This window comes from Atractosteus spatula, chromosome 21 (assembly GCF_055471065.1).
Source record: "Atractosteus spatula isolate fAtrSpa1 chromosome 21, fAtrSpa1.hap1, whole genome shotgun sequence".
NCBI lineage: Eukaryota > Metazoa > Chordata > Actinopteri > Semionotiformes > Lepisosteidae > Atractosteus > Atractosteus spatula.
The window spans coordinates 7,614,978-7,640,227 of NC_142726.1; the positions used below are offsets into that span (position 1 = coordinate 7,614,978).

The window sequence follows — 25,250 nt, forward strand, 5'->3', positions numbered from 1 at the left end:
AAGAAAGCTAGAGAAGATTAAATAATTTGTGAATTTTTTTATTAAATCCAGCTTCTTAGAAAAATTTCTAAAACACACAATCTCTAAATCCAATTATGCTTGTAACATTTATTTTTGTAAAAGAAAAGAAACAACTAAGATCATATAACTTTGTTTCCATTCCATTGAATATTTTTCTGTTATGATTTAGGGTGCCTCTGAAGAGTTCAGTAATATTGCTTTCTTTTCCATTTAACACTTCCTGTCTAGAATAACTCTGCCCATACACAACTGACTACAAAAGGCTAACGCACTTGTGCACTGTACATAACGCAAATATAATTTCCAGAGAGGGCAACATTTTCCAGTGAAGGCCATACTATCAAACTAGCAACTTAGATTTGATTAAAAAGAAGTGAACATTATCGCTTTAAAACAGAAGATCTTTTTCTGATCAGCTTGCAATCAATCTGCAAAACTACAACACAATGATTAAACACAATTTACACGTAACTAACAAAATTGGCTCAAAATCAAATATGATTTTGCAGAGTAACAAGTCTCAAACAACTTGTTAGAATATTTAAAAAATGAAATTAAATGGAAATTGTTAACATTCAAATAATCCAACAGAAAGGCAGAGAAATCTAATTTATTTCGTGATGCAATAATTTGCTTTTTAAATTTTAGATGAAAGTCCTAATCAACAAAATTTCGGGTCTACTTTTGTTTTGATTTTCCCTTAGTCAACAGTTCTTGGGGTGTTTACAAAGCTATTTACAAAATAATTAAACTATTGTAAAATTGTTTTATTATTGTTAAAAATATAAGACAGTAGTTAAAAGTTACACAAAAAGAGATGTTAATATCAAACATACTGAAGCTTATTTCAAAGCAAGATTCTTGTATTTCTGTGATTGCATGTGTGAGAGAGTGGAGCATGTTTCTCATTTCAAATCAATTCTCTGATCTTCTGTCGCTTGTTCACTTGCATATAAATAATCAGTCTCCTTCGCTTAATTATGTTGATGGTTAAATGTTAATTCCAAAAATAGTTTTGCAAAAACGGCACCACACTCCAATTATTTTAGGTAAATGTGCCCTGCTTAAATGAATGAGAGTCAGTGGAAGAGGCAATGAATTAAATGCTTTTGGAAAATTATCTCAACTTCCTCATTAATAATTGCTTTAGCAGGATCCCCATGAGGCACAAAACAGCAATGCTCTTAGAAAAGAGTACACAACAAATCAAATTTGTAAGAGGATATTTCCTATTTCCATGCGTTATTTATTTTGGTTTTTTATGCAGTGGTTGGTTCTGAAAAACAGGTTTCCGAGAATAATAAAAAAAAAAATGCTGTAACGTGCTCAAAATCCAGGAGGTGAACCCAAGGCACAGCGACTGACTGTGAGGAGGGGATGGGAGAGGTAGGCACACTGCGGTGGCGTTGCGGTGCCAGCTTGTTCCCGGCCCTTGTCTGTCCGAGAGAGAAAAGCGCCAGAGACCGGAGATGCCCCCTGGGCTCTGGGGAGCCGGGCACAGTAAGTCCCGAGGCTGGCAGCCACGACTGCCAGTGTCGCACACAGAAAGAGAAAAGGATTTGGAGTACCGAACAGCTGCTGCGATAAAATACAGAAGCAAGGGAGAAAAAAAGCTCTCCTTCAGACATGGCCCTAAGGACGAGAGAGTCCCAGAAAGAGCAGAACAAGTCAAAGTTGGTTTGTTACCTACTTTAGACTACAATGTAGCACGGCGAAGGGCGGCGCTTTGCTTTTTTTGTCCCTGTAACAATGTGTTACTGTTGCCCGAGACATTAACATAAGATGCACGATAGGCCGGCAATTAAAATCAGCAAGGAGGAGAAGCAAGAGAGAAGCACAACAAGCAAGAAGAGCTCAGATCACACGCGTGTATCCAGGTTTTTCTGCGGCTCCTTCCCCCAGTTCTCTGCTGCCACGCGCTGCCCGCTGTCATTTTCCAGGGTTCTCCATCTGCAGGATCTGCTGCTCCAGAGCACCGCGTGGAGCTGAGCTAACGCACGAGAATGCCTTCACATCCCGTCTCCACACTCCCTCCAGTCTCTCCTCTCTCCCTCTCCTGCCCCTCTGCTGCTCTCGGACGGACTGACTCGAGGAAAACCCACCAAGAGGAAAACCAAACTTTCCACAAAAAATAAAACAAAATTGTACTTCCTCGGGAAAAGGAACGGCCATTCCCTGTGGTTTTATTTGCTTTTTGTGTTCGTGGTAATTTAAAACAGAATATGAGCTGCAGTTACTTTTTTGTGAACCACCCCCCCCATGCCTTCCACAGTCCCTGCTCCCTCAATGACGAGAACAAGTTTCTCCCACTCTGAAATACACAAGCACACACCCTTTGTAAGCATACAGTGCGTGCTTGTTTTGTATGTGTCTGTTGTCTATGCCAGCTCTGAGACAGAAAAGAAAAAAAAAGAGAAAGCTCCACTTTGTAAGTTATGGGAACACTTTGAGACAGACACAGGCACTCATAAATTATACGCTTCATTTGCATATTCCAGGCATAAGACATTATGCAAATAGCGGTCGATTTGCATAATGGATTCCTCTTGTTGCCTCAGTTGCTTCATGCTTCTTTTTATTTAATAATAAAAAACAAAGAGGGGGGAAAAAAAGAATAGCGAGCTTCAGAATCGCACAGAAATGTGCTAGTTCCCCATCTCACCGCTGCTGCTCGTGTCACTTCCAGAAAAAGGAAAGAGAGGGGAAATAATAGAGGCAACTAAGACAGGAAGAACAAACTGCTCATTTAAGCTTCAGCAGCTAGCTGCCCTTATTCAAACTTCACAGCGCTGACATCAATTTCCGCAAGATATGAAAGACAATCTGGAATCAGACGCATTCAATTAACAGACAGACAAACAGACAGGGCATCCTAAACAGCAGGGGCTGCTCTATTGTCTATGTGTCTATATGCATGTTTCTCTTCCTTAATGAGTCTAAAACTACCTTCCCTGTTATTGCAGGTTTCAGCCTGGCCAATTAGCGATCGTGCTAAGACCCTCACGAGTGGAGAGGGGGCACTGCCAGGAAGGGAGCGGGTGGGGGTGCATTATTAAATAATTAAAAGCAGCACTGCCTCCTATTTTTAACCTCATCAGTTCCGTTCGTTCACAAAAAAAAAAGGAAGGGGGAAGAATAAAGCACAGTGACAGCAATAATTACTTAATCAAATATGACAGCGATAGCTAATTCTGTCTAATTTGCGGAAAGAACCGTGGCAGCAATTACTAAAAAAATAAAAAAATACAAATTTATGGAAATAAACAACAGTTCTGTTTCATCTGCAAACTTCAATTAAACCTGTTCCTAAGCTCCTGACGTCATCTTTCCTCGCTTCAAAACCAGATGGGCTGACACCAAAAGAGAGAAAAGGCAGAAGTGTTTATGTGTGAGAGTTAGCGTGTGCTTGTGCGAGAAAAAGAGAGCGAGAGTGAGGGAGGGACAGAAAAGGGGTGGGTAGGGGGTTGTGAGGACTTTGATTATTTATAACAAAATGCCATCGCAACATCCTGTGGTGGGATCAGACAGCAAAACGTCAACTCCGATCAGCTCCAGTCCAATAAGCAGCTTGAGATCCTTCACAGTTTACAGTACAGTAGGGTACAGTACAGTCAGGGCTAACACTACACTTCAGACGCCAGCTGCGGGGCTCTCAGTTTCTCAACCAGCGCCAGTGTGGAGACAAGGCTAAGCAGAGAACAGGCAGTGCCAGGCTGACGGGCGCGCGGGCAGGCGGTGGGCTACCTACCCTATGGGAAATGTTAAGCGCAATTCATCAGCTTTTAGAATCAATTAACCCGTATGTTAATTAATGTCAAGCCTATAGAATCAAAAAAAGGGGGGGGGGGGGGGGAGAGGAAAAGAGAGGCAGGAGAGGGAGGGAGGGTGGTAGGAGAGAGAGAGGGAGGGTAAGAGAGAGGGAGGGAGTGCAAGAGAGACAAGCTGCGAATGCGGATGATGGCAGTAAGAAGCTGGCACAGTGCCATCCATTCAGTGGTAGCGCCAAGGCGGTTTGTGTTCACTAGCAGAAAACGGGAAGATGTTACAGAGGAGAAAGAGACCCCCGCACTATATGGTCGGTCTCGCTAAAAAGAGGGGTGGAGATCTGAAGGGGGGCATACCGAAAACAAGAAAATTACCACTGGGTGGGGGGGGGGGAGTTGGTAAGGAGCCTAAAGCTCAACCTAAACTTAAACCAGGAAGGAAGCAAAAAAAAAAATCTGTTGCCTTGAATTTGCTGAGTGTGTCGTAGAGAGAGGTGAGTTTTGGGGACGGACCCAAGGGGCAGTTGTTGGGGGGTGACAACCCGAACCCGTTCGCCACCAGAGGAGAAGCTGGAAGCGTCTACGGGAGGACCAACGCCAGGCGGCAGACGCAACGATGAGCTATGCCAAAGGGGACCAAGAACAACGCGCGGGTGGGGGGGGAAGACACTACAAAAACTGCCGATTTTATTTTGGAGGTGGCGAGGGGTGGTGTTGGTGGTGTTGGAGGGGAGGGATGAAGAGAAGCACCTCCCCTCTCGTGCTCTCCCTCTCAACCGCAATTCCCTGTGCCAGCCAGCCAGCCAGCCAGCGGACGCCATGCCAACAGGCTCGCTGGCAGAGCTGGCGCATTCAGAGGAAATGGAATATAAAACATTTCTTTGGGAAACGGCGCGGACGGATTCCTTTCGACTTTGGGACGCCGGCGATGCCAGGAGAGAAGCGCAGACCCTGGAGCGGACGGATGTCTGCCAACCGTTTATTTGGTGGCATCTGTCGAGGAACGAGAGAGTGGCGGGGGGGGTGGGGGGGGGGAGCTGACAGCAAAAAAAAAAAACAGGGAACGCAACAAAACGCCGGCGTGTGCCCGCCGCGGCTCGGCTGGCAGAGATAAAGACAGAAGAACAAACAAGGACAAGACGACGCTCCTGACGGTTCATTAAAACAAAAGTTTGTTCTGTTAATTAGCACGACGGTGCCAAAGGAAGGGGGAATGGATTAAAACCAAAAACAACAAAGCGAATAAACAAAAGCGGAACGCCGACCGGGGTGGGGGTGGAGGCTGGGGGGGGGGGCCTTAAGAATTGGGCGCTGCTGCTTTTTGTGCCAACTCCCCCCGGCCCCCCCCGAACTCAATCTACCACCTCCCGAAAAGCCGCCAGCCAGCCACCGCAGTGAAGAATGCCTGCCATGGGCACTGCCGCCGCAGTCGCTGCCAATCTGCCAATCGCCCGCTCACAACAAGAAAGGAGGGAGGAAGAAAGGACCTCAGGGACTGTGCCAATGGCTCGGCGGCAGCTGTTTACAAAAGACACACACAAATCTGCAAACATGAGGATGAATACTAATAAACAGCTCGAAAAAAGTCATCTGCGATTCAAAAGAGAACTGAAGAAAAAGACTGTGACAGTACTGCAAACTATTTTGGCGAAGCTGCAAAGATTTTAATTTTATTGGAGAAACGGGCGTTTGCTTTATCTTACGGTCTCACCCAGGTATGAGGAATTAAACCACTTCGGCGTGATAAGATCAACTTCCTAAGAGAGGGGGGGAGGGGGGGGGGAAAACAAAGTATGAAACTCTACTCCTGCAGCAAAGCAAAGCAAAAGCATGAGAGGGAGGCAGGCAGGAGTGTGCGATTTATCTACATTCACAGCTATCACCAGGGAGATGAATGGCTCAGGCTGTAGTCTCTATACAGCATCCACCAGTATGGGAGACAAGCAGAGAGATGCCACACAGACAACAGACGTGCACTAACTTCAAGAAGGGGGCACAGACAGAATGGAGAGAGGACCGCGGCGGCAGCGGCACACAGCACAGATTCGGGAGGAGGTACCCGCGGCGATAGCCCTCCTGGTGCAAGGGGAACCCAGCGGAAGGGGGGTGGGGGGTGTGTGTGTGGGAAAGCTTCGCCACCCCCCTTTTTTTTGCCCCCTGCTTGCCAACCAACCAAGAAACTACCAACCTCTCCCCCCTCCGTTTTTCTCTTTCTGGGGGGTGGGGGTGGGGGGGGGGAGACAGACGGGCACACGCGCACGCAGAAGTACCAGCCAGGAGTTGCGGGTTCAGTTACTTACGGGGTGCCGGGGAGCGTTGCCGTGGTTCCCGGAGGGTGCTCTGTTGGCATCGGGCGCAGAGCCAAAGATGGGCGACACTGCGGAGAGAAGCGCACGAGGAAGGCGATTTATTCTTAAAATTTATTTGAAGGAAGAAGGAATTACAAACAGAAATTAATTGCCGCGGCGGCTGGAAAGAAAAAAATCGCCACTTTTTGGATATCAGAAACTTTTCTTGGCTTTGTGTTTTTGAGGGAAGGGGGGGGGCACAGATATGGATTATAAATTAAAGAAGTCATCCAAAGGGAGGGATTACAGGAAAGGAATCTTTGTGCTTCTGCAGTGCTCTGGCATCACCACCAAGATGACAGAGCCACGACTGCCACCATTAAGGATGGATTATTAAAAGATGGCATCTTTTGGGCATTTCCCCCGCTGCTTAAAGCGTGTTCGTCACAAGTACAAAATTACGATTTAATTTTTCAAAAAATTTCTCTTCAGCGCGGAACGTGCATGGAAATTATAATCTTTTGGAGCTAATGAGGTTTGGATTATTGGCCTTTTATTTTAATTCCAGAGGGGATGTTAATTGTGCCACGTCTTCATTATACAAATGGAGTACAAAAAAAAAACGAGGAAAAAAAAGGAGTGCACGCAACAGAGTGCAGAATGGAGAGGAGGAGGAGAGAGAGAAAGAAGGAGATTTTTTTTCTCTTTCAGCTTGCATTCATATAATGCCACACTACTGGCAAACAACCACAGAAGCTCCTGCAATGCTTGGCTATGCTAGTCTCTTCAACTCTTAAAAAATCTGGCTTCATTTTCTTTCTACGGTCACATTTCTCCATGGAAGATGCTGTTTTCTTTGCTGGATTTAAAAAAAAACCATGAGAATGAAAAGCTGCATGGAATTTATTTCCGTTTGGAGATTACTACTATTACAATTATCATATTCTTAAATTTATTACTAAGAGTTATTACAGTGCTGTTGCAATCGGGCAAACGGAATACCGAAGAGACAACAACAGAGACTGTGGCGGGGCACTGGCTAATGTCTTCAGTGTTTAATCATCATACAGCAGAATGGTTTTATGCATATTTCATTTGCATATCATTAAATCGCTAAGGCACACTGGCAACTGGCAGCTGAGAGCGAGAGAGGGAGTGTGTGGAGCAGCACAAAGTGTAAAAAAAAAAGAAAGAACGACTCATTATTTTCTGCCAATTTTCAGAGCCACGCGTTTGCCAGTTCGTTTTAATGCAACATTAATTAAAAAAAAACGTTCAACCTTTCCAAGTTGGATCATTTAAAACGTCACAGTCTGTAAGAGTGTAATGCATATATACTGCACATATCTCTTGGGATAATATTACAAAATTGGGTGGACGAGTACTTCGTTACTTAACATTGAAGTCGTGGATGAGGCAGTGTCTAATGAAAAAACGGGTTTCTCAGCAGCCTTCACTTAAAGAGTTCTCAAGTTTTGCGCAAAACAGTGTATTGGCATGTTGTGAATACTGTGTTGTGCGGAATACTCCTTGCCTTCTTTAAGTTACCCACTGGCACAATTATCGTCCGCCGATACATATTGCTCTTTTTAGCCTTCTCCTTGAAATCAGTGATGGGAAGAGATGGGGATACAAGCGAAGGGGCGAAGAGGCGAGCCGGGGGGCGAGAGAGAGGCGGCGGCGCGCAGGGCACGGGCTGTGTGTGGGAATCGCTGTGGGCACCCTGTCACAGCCTTTCCCCTCCTTTTCCCGGGAAAGAAAAACAAAACAAGCCCCTGCGCTCCCCCGCAGAGAAAAACAGTCTCCTTATAATTTATGCACACAAATTAGCATGCCCGCCTAGTTTCTGATTGCCTGTATTAAATCATTAGAGGCGATTAATCCATTGTTTCGGATTCAAAAATGCCTCCTTGGCCCCCCTCCTCTCTCTCTCTCCTTCCACCCTTTTGTGTAGGACACAAGGGGGGTATTGTTGGCGCCCTAGACAGACACACATGCACCAAGTATTAATTGAGGGGTAGGGATTCAGAACTGTAGGCAGCATGAGCATCACATTGGGTTGGATCAGTCCTAACTCTGCCTGACTTATAAAAGGAGAATGAAGGAAAGACAAAGCAATAGTGTTGCTCTTCTGAAAGTACAAACTGTATATTAATCTCCTTTTCAAGGAAAGAGGCAGGGAGCAACAGCTCTCTAACTAGAAATGCGAAAAAAAACAGGAGAAAATGAGGGTCAAAGGAAATATCACCTGCATTGTCGACACGAAGCTGTAGCTAGTGTAAAAAAAACCTGACTCCAGGGTAAATTGCATTGTAAATTGCATTTGCCTTCAGAAACATGAAAGACAAGTCTTTGCCCATGCCCAAAATTGCCCCCTCCTCCTTCTCCTCTACCCCCCACTCCTACCTCCCACTGGCATGGAGATATGAATATTCAAATTGAATGAGGTTCTCCACTGAACAATTAGCTACGTTTAATAATTTTCTTTAATGACGGCTGAAAGGCTGAGCTGGTTTGTACTGCGGCAGTGCTGAGGTCTGGGTATGAGGCTGGCGTTCTGGAGCTTGGAATCATGCAGATGTCGCTGCAGTTCTTCCGAAAGCTCTAATGAGATGAGAGGGGAGTAACGAGAATGTCGTTTGGGATCGCATACCTTTGCTGTACGCTTTATGAAATGGATATGCAGGAAGAAGGTGGGGATGGAGGGGGGGGGGTTGGGGGCAAGTGCTTTAAATCGGAGATTCCTGTATGAAGGAATGTCTACATAAATTATTTTTATTCAAATTCGGCAAAGTAGAGCGCAGTGACTGAGATGAACCACGGCATTCTGTATTCAACTGTGCATGTCACATGGAATACACATTATGCAGAATATTTTTATATTAATATGCATAAGGAGGGGTGATTATTATGCAGCTCATATTCTTCAGTGCAGAGTAAAACTGTAGAGAGCTTCTGCCGCATTCTCTTTACGGTCTACAGGGTTGTTGGAGACGATCTGATTCTCAGTAATATTATTGCTCTAGTTTCTTTCTCTGGTTGTTTTTTTTATACTACTACTTTTGGAAACGTTTCATTTGATAGCAAGAAAACCTTCTCCTGAGGACAACAATGCATAATAACTGCCTTCGCTCGATGCCTCTCCAATTCACCTCAATCGTGTCACAGACCGAGTGCCTTACGAACACTCCCATGCCATGGGAATACCAGAGAGCAAGTTCAAATACTGCAAAGCAAACTAGAACCAAATAACTTCATAGGGGTTTAGCATAGAAAAAAGGCTTGAATGTATCAAACCCTTTCTTAAACTGAATGCACATTGCTTTGCCATGAAGTGTAAACCATTAGCCAAGTCTATACAGACGGGCAGAGTAAACACCATGAAAACAGATACAAGCCTCAAGGACGTGTATGAGAAAGTTTCTCATTAAGACCAAATGTAAGGTGATTGCCAAAAGTTACGAAAAAGTTTGGAGAGCTGTGTCATACCACTGCTTTATGCTGTCTGTTTAAAAGAAAAGCACATGGAAGTATCTATCATAATGCTGCAGGACTTCGATCCAGCTAGTCATTGATCACTGCAGATACTGTAATATAAAAGCTGATTAGAGTTGATCATAAAGTCTTGCAAGGCACTGGACAGTGAGATGGCAGGTCTACACTGTGCAAGGAATGTAAAAATCCATGTGATGTAGAATCTTGCTTTTTTGTTCCATAAAAAGGAACATGCACTAGCGGTTTTCATACATGCATTTGGCACCATCACTTTGTGTAAACCACAGCACCATATTTCTTTCTCTCAATCACCCACATCTTTGTATACTGGAATTGCAGTTAAATTATAAGTTGCTGAAGAAGGCTGAGGGGCAATGAGAGGACTCCATGAGCACTTCCACTCCTAGCTCAAATAACACTTCCGTCACCTCTTCTACACTACATACCTTGCCATTAAGTCCTGAACCTCTTGGAAGTCACTGCTGGGATATACCAAATATTACAGTGCTCACTGCATCTTTTCCAAATAACCAAATTCCAAAGGCTGCTTGTGGTATGGTTAGCACTGCTGTCTTTCAGCTTGTGGGTCCAGCATGAGACATTTCATTCTGGAGTTTGCATGTTTCCTATGTCCATGTGATTTATCCCCAAGTGCTCTAGTTTCTTTCCACTTTCCAAAGACATGGTGGGTATACAAACTGACAGAAGGATCACCACCTCACAACCAATACTTGCGGGAAAGATTGCAGGTTGCTGCAGGCCTTATGAAGAATAAGCAAACTTCTGATAATAGAAAGATGGACGACATACAAGAGCGTTACTTCTGATAAGTTCTGTTTGACATTCAGAATTCTCAGATATGTTTAGTGACAAAAGCAGCAGGAAATGAAACGTTAAGTTAAGATGAAACGTCTGAAAAGATCCAGCAGGCAATAACAAAATTCTATGTACAAGAGATTTTAAATAGCCAAAGCACATAAAACCTCTATCAAGTGGCAATACTTCCTAATGCCTAAACCAGTAGGCTCTTACTTAAAGAAACTCAATGTATATTTAAGCACAATCATTAAAGAGGCGATATTAATTACTGTATGACGGATCAAGAATTATAGGACTAGCATCAATGTGTCCTCATTGATAAATGAAAGTATTCTCAGTTACCCTCATCCATCAGCCACAATGCCCTGCAATATTTTGAAGTTGTGATTTAACTTTACCCACATCCATCAGACTGGGGCATAGCACTACAATCAGCACAGCACATGAAGTTATCACTTTGGGGAAAAAAAAGAAAAATGACTGAACAAGAGAATATAGAAGAGAATACGGAATATAGTAAGTGAGCAATCACAGTCCTGAACACTCGACAGGAGTGTATTCCATTTTTTTTTTAAATAAATGTCTCAACAGTGGTAGCATGATGGCGCAGTCGTTAGCGTTGGGGCCTTGCAGCGCTGGGGCCCTGGTTTGAGTTTCTGGGATGCTATCTGTGTGGAGTTTGCATGTTTCCACAGTGTTCGTGTGGGTTTCTTCCAGGTACTCCAGTTTCTTCCCACAGTCCAAAGACATACCGATAGGTTAATTGGCTTCTGTAAAATGTGGCCCTGGTGTGAGTGTGTTTGAGTCTGCGTGTGCCCTGCGATGGACTAGTGCCCGCTGCTCGCTGCTTGCTGGGGTAGGCTCCAGCGTCCCCTGTGGCCCTGTACTGGAAAAAGAGGTTTCGAAAAAAATGAATGTATGCTTAAACCGAGTTCTAATGCTGGGAGGATGGGCCATGTAAAAGCAATCACGCCAAGGTCTTTTTGAAAGACAGGATGTTAAGTTTCGAGATTTGTAGTGCACAAATTCACATGCATTGGGTACACTGTTTTCTCACAGGCACGTGTTTTTTAAACTCCAAAACCTAACTGCAATCAAGAAAATGTGCAGCGTTCTTTATTAGATGTATAAACGAGGAAGCAGACAGACTCAGCCAAGCTTTGTAATCAAATCTGAGTATTTGAAAAGCTTTCATGTTTTCCCTTGTAACCTTTTATGGGTAGAGTAAGCATGGAAAAAAACGCTGTTAGATCACCCTCAATACCTGGAGCGATATGTAACACTATAGCTTTAAATGCTGCCCAGAATGGTACTTCAGATTAATTGGTGCCTGGTAATTCTATCAGATTGGTATTAACACACTGTTGCCTGGCAATCGTGGTGACTTGCAGTGTCTCACTGGCTTTTTATAAACCTGCATGAAGGTCAACTGTCAATCACCTGCACAACATGATAATGAGCCTTTAAACCAGATGAGGAGAAATTATTAGTAGGAGAATCTGCATCTGAAGCCATAGTCATAACTGTGGTTCCGTAGGAAAGGTATTCATGATTGTGGAGCTGAAGAAGAGAGCACTTGAAAGAACTGCAGCTGAACCATCTAATACCTGTTTTTTTCAGAGACATGCAGCTATAGTATAAATAACATGCCTCTGACACCATAAAAGAACTCTACCTCTACTTGACTGTATAGCATAACAACTCGGCTAGATACAGGAAAGCTAAAAAGAGCAGTTCTTTAGTACACATTCAGCAGGTCTCTTCACTATACAGCACTATAGTGTTATTATTAAGTATTAAACCCACAGCAGCAGGATGAGTGTGACTCAATAGAAAGCATTAACGCCGAAGGAGATGCAACATAAAATGTTAATCACTTTTACTCTTCAACAGGTTTTATGATTGAATGTTTGAAGTTGTGAATCAGAAACGCAGTCACCTTGAATGAAAAGAAAACTGCTAGGTAACCATATTACACCACAGAAGTACCTCAGTGGCTTATCACCCATGAGTAGCTGAGTAGTTAAAATTGCACCAGAATGAAACAGATGCCATTCACACATTTCTATTAGACAGTATGTTTAGTTCATAACCACTTATAGCCTATTGCGCATTTTAAGAAAGGATCACTGAAACTTTAGAAATTTCCCTATGGAAATCTGACTACTAGTCTTGAAAAGAAGTTTTAAAACTTTCCTGGATTGTTTGCCTTTCCCCATTTTTGACTTTGCACATGAATACATGCTATAAGACTTGTGAAGAGTGTAAAGGGACATTTTTCGTACTCTACTAGATAACACTGCCGGCCAGGAATGAACCGGAGCACTGCTTACGTGAAAGAGGAAATCTCAGATCTTCCCTAGCCTGTGAGAAGTGTGCCTGTGTTCAGTCAATGCCTGAGCCCATGACGGCACTCTCATTGTGTCCCGCAGGGACTGAACTGTGTTCCCTGCAGGTGATTGCTACACGCGCTCAGCAACGCCAACTGAACCCCTCGCTACCCAACACGTTTTACGCTCTTTCACCACTCTTCAGCTCAGGGCTAACTCTCCCATATTTCCAAGCCCTCAACAGCTTCCATTTCCTCTTTTCAAATCTTCAGAGTCTAGTGTTAGTTTAGAAATTGCAAGTATTTAATATTTATACAACTGACGGGGTAGTTGTTTTTCTGTGGCCTTCTGTAAAGATGAGGGATGCCGGAAAGGATTTATCTGGAAAAACAGCTTTCATCAGTCCTTCTGAAGTAACGCTCGTGTGTTTGCGAGAGATATTCATGTCAAGTTCAAATTGATATCTAACCCTTCTTGCTTCCGACTAGTAATAAGGATCCCTCCATTTTGACTTGCATTAAGGCAGACCTCAAACATTTATCATAATCTTTAAATCATGGAATTATTGCGATATATTTTGATTAACATTTAATTACTTTTTCTACTGACTTTAGGATAAAGAACAAAAACCCCTACAATGTGATGTAAATGTTATATTTCTGTGAAACACCCTTTATTAGAAAACTTTTTTCATTTCAAATATTCATAAAAAAGAACTTCTGTTAATGTATGCCAAGAGCCACCTTTGAAATAATCAGTTAATATACAGCCAAGGCCAGTGCCCTCCAGATTTATTCATACATCTGAAGTAGGTATTAATAAAAAAAAAAGATGAAATAGGAAAAAAAACTAACAATGAAGTGTGGAATGCATAATTCTTGCTGATTAAAACAATTCTAAAAATGCTATACATTGTAATCGTAAAAACATTGCAAAGAGCAAAATCAGAAGCAGCTCACTGAAGGCATGTTATCATTATGTTTGAGATCAGAGAGCCTACTGAAGACTGCAGGCAAATCATTAACCTACACAGGTTAGAACTGTTACAGAAAATCCACAAAAGGTTGAATCTTCCACTTTCCACTGCAGATTGTTATAAGGAAATTTAAGGCTACCGGCATTAGTAACCCTGCCAGGAAGAAGACATCAGTGTATCTTGCCACCACTTATTGTGAGACAAGTGGTTCAGGAGACAACTCTACATTCATAGACAACAGCTGAAGGTTACCATTCCAACACATACTGGTACTCTCAGAATGCAGTGTTAAAAACTACCCTTCAATACTGCCTACATGAATGTGGCTTTCATGAGTGGATTACAAGGCAGAAACAACATGAAATTGTCAAACTATTTCTGAAATGACAACTGGAACCATGTCTTATGATCAGATGGAAAAAAAATAGAGCTTACCGGCATTATATTGAGAAAATATGAACGCCTCTTTGGAAATACAGCAGGGATTCCATTATATTCTAGGGTTATTTAACTGATATATTCTGGAATCCTTATTAAGACAGGTGGAATTATGAACTTCAATAGTCACCAAGGTTTTTTTTAGCCAAATGCCTGGTTCCCTCTGCCGAGAAGCTCAAGCTTGGCTGAAAACTGGCTATACATGGCAATGACCCAAATCGACCAAGAAGGTTAACTTCTCTCAAAATATTCAGGACTGGTCATCTCAAACACAAGAAGGCAATGCACAGGTGGAAACCAAAGGATCCGAAGGAGACAGTGCAATTCTGCTTGGTCAGAAATCCCCAATTAAAAGTGCCAGAACCTAATAGCAAAAAATAAGAGGCATAGTTTCAAGGCTAATTTTACCAGAGGAAAACGTACAAAATACTGTACTTACTACAGGGTGGTGTTATTGAAGGGCCACACAAAATCATTATTTCAAAAGTGAAGAGAAATCATTGTTCAGGTCCGTATACAAGCTGGGAATAGTAATCCTTATATCAGATCATAGAAATTTGCCAAAAAAGCTAGTTCTGTAAGAATCATTCTCATTCTAAAAAAAACAACAACATACCAAGAAGGGTGAGAGAGAGAACCAGGACATACAGTATGGTCACAGCCTATATTTTATATATGAAATGTTAAAATTCACTTGTAAATTTATTAGTTCTAAACAGCTGATCAGCCCAGAACAGTTCAGCAATCTATCATGTGCCTTTACTTTAAAGGGACTGTTTAGATCTCATTGGTGCTTGTATTTTGATTGCTTAGCAGTGTTACTGCGTGTCCTATTATCAAGGGGAGTGCTGAATCTTTAAGTGAGGGGTTGCCACAGTCTTGCTAATCGCCACCACCTAGTCCCTCAGTACCACACAATCGTAACGGTTGGGGTAAAGTAACATTGTGCACAGTGAACTTTTCTGACAACATGTTTTGAATTTCCCCCCCCATTTCGTACCCATCCGATTTCAAATTCCCAGTTGTTTCTTTTCGCCTCAGCAATCCTTCAGCTTGAGATTGAGAGAATCTGACCTACGGAGCTAAGAAGGTGCTTACAACAGCATGTCCTGTATTGCTTGGGGACAAGGAAGATGAGCTCATACAACCTTTGAAAATGATCAGGGATGCTCATCTTAAAATGTATTCACCTTAACAATGTATTTCCCTGCCCTCCAATTACGCTCATTGATGGTAAAGCCTTTCTTACCATTAATGAAGCCTTCATATTGTTCTGAAGTAGTGTTCCTTCACATTGAAGGCCTGCTAATGAAAATATTTATGGCATCTTCAGCATCTAGTGCAACAAAATCTCCATGAAAATGGAGCGCTGAACTACAACTCATTTTTCTTGGCAGAACTTATCATTGCAAACACATCTTGTATGTTCATTATTTTGCTAGAAGGTGACAGTCAGATTGTTCATGCTCTCAAAACCTTTTTATCGCGTGATGCCATCCGTCAAATCCATTCTCCATAAACGCAGCCTTGGTAGAAAACTTTATTAAACCTACCTTTTGCATCTTAAATTAAGGATGAGTCACCTGAATGTTGTTTTCGACCTTGGCTGAAATGCCCGGCCTTTCTTAGATTTTGACCCAGTGCTGGCTTCCTCATCATCATTAAGCTCTTTGGAAAAATGCTTTCTGTTACCATCAGAGGTCAAATTAATTGCAGATATTGGGGGTTGTAATTTCTTTTTCCATAAAGCTAGTTTACCGAATTACAAATTTATGTTTAAAATATGCATCTCTTGTCAAATTCGCTCTTGGTCAGCAGTCATACTTTTTCCCCCAAACAGGTGCCACTCATGATGCCGATTTCATCTTGACAGGTCATTAAAAGACAAATTAATTGAATCATGATTAACAGTCAGATAAGGTGACTACAAACTTATCTGACTGCTAATCATGATTCAACCTATACAACGTAACTAACTAGTCTGACTTCAAGAGTAGTTCGGTAGCACTGTATGTATAATCCTACAGCAAACTCCCAAACACAAACAAATTCATTCACCCCTGTTTTAACAGCAAAATGATAAAAAATAATAATAAAAATAATGCTTAAAGTACACCAACGCTCTGTTGGTGGTTATGCCCCCTAGACACCTACCTATCGAGCCATTCAATTTTCTACAGGCTGCAAGCTCCATAGTGACATACAGGAGGGTTAGCAAAAACTGGAGCTGTCATTGCAGTGACATTGCTGCAAGCCTGTAGATGCCCAGGTTGTCGGAGAAGTGTCCAGTTCTCCGACAATCAAGAGTCCTGGCTAATCCAGACTCTACCCCTGGAGGCACTCTGCCAGTGGTGCATCCCAGTTGGGGAGTTCCAGCAGGTAGCACAAAGTACAGTAGAGTTAAACTAGCAATAAATAACCCAGACAATTTAATGTAAGCAAGTATATACTGTAGCTGTTTTATTGTTATTGAGGATTTTGATATGCAATTAGCATATCTATAAAAATACAACCCAATATTCTCGGGAATGCTTCATTTTAACAAAAAAACAAAAATAGAACTTTATATATTATATATATATAATATATTATATATATTCCTCCTCTCAAACAATGTATGTGTCTGTGAGCATGTAGAAGCAAACTGGACACTCACACTACTGCTGTGGCGCATGGTTCCACCGGATTTCACCAGCAGCATCTGCTCCTCTGTGGAGCTCAGTCTTGACCGAAGATCCTTTGGGGGGGGAAAAAAGACAGAACCAAAGATGATTGTCATTCAATATGAGATTAAATAATTAACCAGAAGAGTTCATTCTAACACATCTGTGCATTATTTGCTTATTTCCAAAGTAAAAAGCCATTATAATACTAACATATCAATAAAAAAAGAGGAAACATGCATTTTACTGGTAATCCCTTTTTTTCCTTTATTGTTTTACATTCTGTATTCCCCCTCCAAGGAAATGGTTCATTAAAAAGGAATGACTGTTTCCCTTTTATTTTTTAATGTGGTGCACAGGGATATTACTGAAAGTCCTTGGCCCACTCCATGATGAAAGTGAAAATGCAGACTTCCTCTTGGCACATGCTTTCTGTGGCAAAGCTATGGCCATGTTAGCTTCATTAAAAAGAGCTGAAATCCAGCAGCAACATGGAATGACAAGAACTGGGAAAACATTATGTAACTCTTCTACATAGGAACCAAGGCAATAAAGGAAGGTTAAAGTAGAGAGAGAGCAAGTTGGACAGGCAAGCGGGGAGAAAAAAAGAAAAGGATTAAAAGCTGGAGAAAAAAATCAGGGTGTAGAGGAATGTGTAGAAAGGCTCAAGTAAAAATAAAGAAAAGTGGGGAAAAATGGCAGAGGGCAATAGAAAGATAGGAGAAAATTATTCCGCAGGAAAAATGAAAATTTACGGACACCCCCCCCCCCCACCACCCTGATACACACACAGAAAAATCACATCTTCCACTCATTTCACCCTGATGTGATTATGAGCAGGGACTATAAATCAATCGTCAGTGAAGAAAGGCCACCCACTGCTTCCTGAGCAGTAAAGATTCACTTTCGGGCAAAACCAGGTTGATTTGTTAATAGTACATAATAGCAGCCATTTCACGACATGCATTAAATCATATACTTCAGCCCCTGTGTGCACATTAAAGCAAAAGGCTTTAATACAGAATTCTCCTTTTTTATTCTCTCCTCCAAAGCTCAGGACCAAATTGGATTTTCTCAGCACTGTTTTCTAATTTGAAACATCCATCATTTATTATTAAAGAAAAAAGAAGGTTTGCCGCTGGCTGCGTCCCCCCCCATCAACACTTCCTTTCCTATTCTTTCAGTATGTTATGAAAAAACATAAATAATATCTAGATGTTAAACTTTTAAACAGTGAATGTTTAGGAAAGGGGCTGAGATACTCATGATGTTTGATAGGTCCCCAGAGGCACTAGAAAATTGTGTGGTTATGAATTCTTCACATTTGAGCAACAAAAACAGCCACCACTTCCAAAAGCCTTGGAAATCCTTCACATTAATAAGACTGCATTTGTGTCCTTCAGTAACCCTGCTTGGAATTATCAGGATGGAGCAGCTAAGTGTTGCAATTAGACTGCCTTTTCCATGTAAATCAATTTGACAGCACAACAATCACTTGGTTACGCCAGCTCCCGTTCCTTCTTGCTGTAGCATTTGAGACCGTCACAAAATTTGCATTACTTATCATATCTGTTTAAAATATTTTCAGCACAGTGTATTCACATCCCTTCCTGTGCTGATTAGTACAGTATTACATATGTCAAGTACAAAGGCACCGATTTCTTAAGCTCATGCGCCAATGTACCACTTAGTTGTCTGCAAGAGGTGTAGAGGACGATTAAGGTCTCTGAATTCATTAGAAAATATAATGTGTTAAAGGATAAAAACAGACGTGTGAATATGGCACAAACAGTATTTCATTTTGCAACTTCCTCCAAAAGCGAAGTATTGTTGTACAGTACATGTTTTGTGTGGGATCTTCCTCAAGTATTCCTGGATATTTGTATTGGGTTAAAGGACTGTTTGTCTTTAACTTCAAAGACAAACAGACTGCAGGAACCACACCTGGAAGACAGGCAGCATCCTGGCTATCAGAAACACTGCTGACCACATTCTTTCCAGTGTGGTCAGAGTTTACCGTTCATTTGGGCTTCCAAAACATACCTGCACTTTTACATTTCATGCAACGGGCATATCATATTAAAGGAGCTAATGAAATGATGTCCTACTTGTTTTATCATAATCACTAATGGACACTACTCTGTTAAAGGAGGAGTCTTATAAGAGAATTAAATAGACTTGTGTTCATATGATTGATGAACAGGATTTTGTTACCATTAAAAAGCCATTTACAAGACAAATAGTGCAATTTTTACTTTCAAATTATGCTTATTTTATCTGCGATTTTAGGTCATAGATGGAGTATTGTGCAAAACAGAAAAGAGTTAGGACAGAGTTTTAACAATCACTGTTACTCATCGGACAAAGAGGTTCAATCAGCACACAGCCCTTCCCCTGCAAGAGAGTGATGGACATTCTTTTGCAAGGCATAATAACAAGGCACAAAAAATTGCTTGCATCTGTATAGCACTTTTCTCCCCATAGTGCTTCACATATACAGCAGGAGGGGAGCCACTCATCCACCAGTGAAGAAGAGCATCCACATGGGGGAAAGTCATTTTCAAGCAGCCCCACGACACAGCTGTCCATGTGGAGAAAGAGTTTACTCCAAAAATTGAATGAAGGGAGGACTGTGCAAGCTCCAGATGGAGCTTACAGTAGCTAGGGCATTAGGGTCAACCTCTTATGAATATGGTCATGAGTGTCATAAGTGCCAGGCTGTCAGAACACCAGTTAACTGCCTGTTTGAAGGACAGCATGTCCAACAGTGCAGCATTGGTTGGTGGAACTGGTTTACAAAATTGTGGTCCAGCATTAACACAGCTACTAAGCCCTGGCTTGCTCAGGTGTTGAGCTCCTGATGAGTTCAGTCTACAAAGTGCTATCACTGCTGTCTGCTGTATGAATAGATCGCCCTCCTGTCGCTCTTCTTCAATACAAGGGTTGAAACCACATACATGTAGTTTCTTTAAAAACCAGAGAAGAGAGAGGACAAAAAGTATTTAATTGAATTTATAGGGCGTCTTATTCATTCAAACAGCAAAAAAACCCAATAAGAATTAAAGATAAGAGTCTGGAAAAACTATGAAATGCAAAATAACACGGCCTGTATCTTGAAGTAGGAAACTTAGTCTCAAGTAGTTTTGTTCCTTAAAAGGAAAACAGACAGCTTAAGCAAAGGCGCTGCTTAGAAAGTCATGAATAAACATCCGATTGCCTTTCTATGCATACATCATACATCACAAGTAGACACTATCTAATGTAGGAGAACTCGCCACAACTGACATGTAAAAGCAGTGAAAATGGATCCACCAGAAAAGGTCCCATGACCATGAAACCTAGCACTAGTATAAAATAAATCATAGCAATTTCTTCCATAATTCTTCCATAGGTTATTTTTCGGGATTACTCCACACCAGCAATAATGACATACTCGCTATCCATTTTCTACATACATTGGTTTCTCTTGTGCATTAGAAAGCACTTACTGTTTCGTATAGTCTATTTAATAAAAGGGCATTATTTTGTACTATTCAGGAAATGAAATAGCATTTATCACAATATTTCAGCCAAGCTAGTGAATACATAAGAGTCAACCACTGTGCTGCAAAATGTCATCTTTCAATGCACAATGCTGTTGATAGGACGTTCATCTCGTCTGCAAATTGGCAAAATGTATGTGCAGAACCTGAAGTAGCCGGTGGCAGTACCTAAGAAACACAGACTGTGTACAGACATGTTTGTCCTCTAAATGACTCAAAGCATCTGCATGCAAAATATGATAAATTAGAACAAAATCAGATACATGTGAAGATTTAAGACTGTCAGCACAAACTAAGAATGCACAGAGCAGAAATGTAACAAAAACAGAGCAAATTTACTATAGATCTTACCAGAAAATATAAAAATGTCAATCTTTGTGTACAATCGGCCCTGCTTGCAACACCAGAGCTTTTTAAGGGCTATGCAAAGTCAGATCAAGACAGACCATACGACGGAGATGTCAACAGTGCATCTTTTTGACAATATGCATCATAGAGGAATATTAATTGGCACATGTGTGTAGTAAGATATAGCTACTGAGACCCGTGTTGTGTGGCAGTAGTACAATATGTAATAATTTCTTTGATCATTTTTAATGGCTGTGCTTTAATGTGGGTCTGCAACTCCCACGCACTCCCTGCAGGGGTCATTTCATTCCCTCAGTTATAGGATTAGTATGCGGCAAGCAATAAAAACGGAGGCTATTACGCTGTGCGCCACACATACATAATCTCACCTCGCCAGCATCATTACCTTTTCAAAGGAGAATATCAGCTTACAGTTTGCAGAGAAAAAGAGTGCAGGGAAGATAGTGGGAAGGGAGGAGGACGTGTGTGCGTCTGTTTGGGGGGGGGTGCAGCCATTTCTCTGTATTAAGTTGCAAAAGCCAGCTTCGAGGTTCAGGACAGATAATTGTTCTTTGAAATAATGGCTCTTGAATTGAAAAGGAGGAAAGCCATGTGACAAGCAGTAGGTAGGAATGGGCTGGTGCATAAGATCTAGGAGGGACTTCAAGTCTAGGAGTGACATGGACCAGTGTGTTGAGATCCATAAACAATGCCTGCAGAGACACCTCACAAGATTTAATTATTCTGAATATGATTAGGCAATGCACTTAGATGTTGCACAAGCACTGAGGTAAAGTGAATCTGTTTATTCAACAGTGTCTGCAGCAGAGAGCTGGGCATGTAAAGCACACAAACCTCCACAACCCCACTTTCTAACAGCATTACCAACAACAATATGCATCCTTACGCTGAGATTTCAAAACAGGATGAAGAAAAATAACCTTTTCATATCTATCAGGTAACTACAGTATCTGTCTGTGCAAGTCACCACACTACAAAGCTTGAAAACATTTATACTGCGAATTCAACAGTGGCACTTCAGTGCCGTGAAGTCCAGTTTTATTATAGGCTTCAGTTCTATAATAAAGGCAAAAAGGGATCTTTCCCATAGAGTCTACTATAAATGGAAGGCATTGTTTAAGACTTCAAGACAGATAAGTAAGATATCGGCAACTAAAAAGTAGTTTTTATTGCTTCTGAAATCCATACAGAAGAGTGCAGCACAGTACATTATAATTAATAGTGCTTCAGAGATCTATTTCCTCTTTGTTGTGAAATGTAGCTCAAGTACTTTCCAGGTCACTTTAAGTAAAACTCAATGGTACAAGTTGCAAGAGCTCTCATCGTTTTATTTATTAAATTGTATAATTGGGCAGCACTATGGCGCAGTGGCTGGCATTGCTGCCTGGCAGTACTGGGGCCCGCGGTTTAATTCCGGGTGTGCTGTCTGCTTGAGGTTTGCATGTTCTCCCCACAAATGCGTGGGTTTCCTCCAGGTGCTCCGGTTTCCTCCCACTGTCCAAAACAAATTGGTAGGTTAATGAGCTTCTGCAGAAATTGGCCCTAGTGTGAGTGTGTGTTCCTGTGTGTGGCCTGCGATGGAGTGGCATCCCATCCAGGGTGTATCCCACCTTAGCTCCGTTGCTTACCAGATTAGGCTCCAGCTATTCCTCCACCCTGTATTAGATTAAGTGGTTTAGAAAAGGGATGGATGGAAATTGAAACAGTTTTGCATACAGGAATTCTATTACAAAGATATGCGTGCGTTGAGCTGTTGTGAATTAAAAGTAAGTCGTTTTTCTGCTCCTTCAGAAACAAAAACAAGGTAAAGCAGTCTAGATAAAGGGTAAAGAGCCTTCAGATCGACCCAACTGAAGTGCAGGAAGGAAATGCCACCACAATCAGCTACAATTACCGTCTCTCTGAGCTTAAAGTGGGTTAATGGCATTTAGAAGGAGAAGGGCCTTCCTGAAGGAGGGCTGTCCTGCAGTAGTGTCCATCGTCTACACGATCAGCAGCTTTGAAAGGGAATCACTGGCTGCTGATGAAAATGACTGACAGCTTCTTTTCCCTGAAGCACACAGTGATCAGTGCTGGGCTGAAAATGAGGCTAGATCATGCCGTTGTGGAATTACGCCAGTGCTTGCAGGACTCTAATCATTCTCACCACTCAGAGAGACTACCCATCCACATTGTCACGTTGTGAGTTTTGATGAACTTATATCCTGCATTTGATCACAGGGTCTTCCAAACCTTTTCTGAAATAAAGTGTTTTCTGAAAAAACAGTGTTAAACATTGTTTTTGACATCTTAAAACATCCCCCATCCCCTGACATTTCACATTTTTAATCTTCATTCCTAACATAACCAAGAACACAGATGCAAAATTCTGGGCCACAACTCACCGAGATCTCCTGCTCCATATTGTCCTTTGTCATGCGCAGAACACGGTTTTCCTCCTCTCCATCTTTCAATCTTGAGACACAGTCCTGTTAAAATCAAGAGAAAATGGTTTTTGAACAGAACTACAGCTCATTTAGCAATATGAGTGTATTCCAATCACAGTGTACATGTAGTGGACATAAAATGAGAACACCAAAGTCTCAACACAGGGAGACACCACTCCACTCACCACAGGCAACATTACAGCCTGTATGTACTAGAACATGGAGTATACCAGTACCTGGAATATTTCAGTAGGGATGCAGCACCATTCTTCTTGACCCCAGAGAATCGATCAACTCACGACTGGTTGATGAAGATGGAAAATGTCATTCCACAATATCCGATAAATATCCCATAAATGCTCCATTGTATTCAGATCTGGTGATCTGATGGTGGCTATGTCTTAAGGATAACATCAGTATTAGGTTCATCAAACCAAATGCGCACAACAGATGGAGGCACTGTCCTGAAAGACACCCATCCTAGCAGGAAAGTAATACAGTATGGGGTGAAGATGGTCATGCAGACGATCATCACCAGTTATTAGCATCAACCTTGTCTGAACCATCAGAAAAGTTCACTGTTGAAACCAAGTACATAGGGCTGTAGAGTTCTTGGATACTGCGCATTTACCACAACCCATTTCTGCACTACTTGACAGCCTGTGCTTTTTGCACCACTGGATTCGGAAACATACACTGCCAGGTGTGATAAGTAGTTGGTGTGTTGCACTGCAAACAGACTACAGTATCCCGCTCCGTTCGTGGCATATTGCTTTTGTTTAAGCTGGCTAGCCATACCCCAGGTTGAAATTTTCAGTCTTTTTTTTTTTGGTCTGCAGTGACTCCCCTCTTTTTTGCCTTTCACTTCAAATGAATGATAGTATGATCCTCCTGCCTACTGTTTTCCTTGGTTGTTGGGGTCCTTCCCTCAAAAGTCCTTGCTCATATCATCACCTTAACATTGTTGTTCGGGACATCAGCTGTCCTAAACACTGAAGCCCCTGTATAGCTCCTGTATAGGTGATCTATATAAAAACTAGACATGTTCCATAGCACACTGGGATGCTAGTTGCATAATTAACACAAGCCACACCCCTTTCAATATACATGGTCTTCCTTATTTACATTTTTGTCCACTATCTGTACAATTTACCTTTAAAAAACAATCATAATATTTGTTAACATTGGTGTACTGTATGTGTTCGTATGAAGCTATCTCTATCCAAGGGTTGGAAAGTTATCTTGGAAAGTACTTTTATATTTTCCTCATCATTACTTTTCTATTCCTAGCTGGCTGCTGCCTTAGCTTAAAAAGTTGAAATGACAAAATGGACAAACACTCATTCTGAATACTTACCTGTTAAACGTTTTGTTGCCATCACTTCAATTTCAAACTTTGTAGACGGGACAAAGTGTTTGCATTATGTAGGGAAATCATTACCTTAATTATGTGCAAAAACATCTGAATTTCAAGAAAAAATAGGAAAGCTTGACTAATGTTAACATTATTTCAACATATTGAGTATCCCCCAGTTGGTCTCTGTTTATGATTAACTAATTTTAATAAATTAAGCAATTACAGTCAGCTTTTACCCATTTATACCCCATTGCAGGCCATCCCAGCGCACAGCTGTGAAGCAGCTGCGAACAGATGTTTGAAATAGAAAAGGGTGTAGCTCATGCTTAAATAAAGTTGAGAAAAGATTAAGGGAGCTTAAAGGTTAAGTAAATAAGGCCTAAAACGACTTTTCCTGCATTAATTCTGTTATGCTTGCTTTTCAGTCCCTTTCATCATTATTTAAACTTCTGATTCTTAACAGCCTATAAAGAATCTATGACGCTACAGCACAAAGGCCACTTCAGAAATATTTATCTTTTTTTAAATGTAACTTTTTTTACATGTCTGTACCTTTATTTTGGCCCAGTTTTATGCCGTTTGAAAACAGTTAACAGAGATTATAATAACGCTTGATGGATATAATGTATTGATGTAGCATCAAATGCACACAAGCACTGACATTTTGAAGTTAGACTTCAATAATTAATCAACTAGAACAAAAACAACTTATATACTGTCTTCATAAATGCCTTGTAGAAGGAAACAAATAGTGCAGTATAA

At 41.5% G+C, this 25,250-nt stretch overlaps 1 protein-coding gene across 1 annotated transcript in view; it reads right to left on the reverse strand.

The window, feature by feature from the left end:
• pmfbp1 (polyamine modulated factor 1 binding protein 1) overlaps nucleotides 1-25,250 on the reverse strand; it is a 152,865-nt gene that overhangs the window by 114,702 nt on the left and 12,913 nt on the right. The window contains exons 4-6 of the mRNA XM_088938848.1: nucleotides 23,090-23,173; nucleotides 16,788-16,868; nucleotides 6,086-6,162 (exon numbers count right to left, since the gene is read on the reverse strand). Coding sequence (XP_088794974.1) covers nucleotides 6,086-6,162; nucleotides 16,788-16,868; nucleotides 23,090-23,173 — 242 coding nt within the window. The remainder of the gene's footprint in view (nucleotides 1-6,085; nucleotides 6,163-16,787; nucleotides 16,869-23,089; nucleotides 23,174-25,250) is intronic.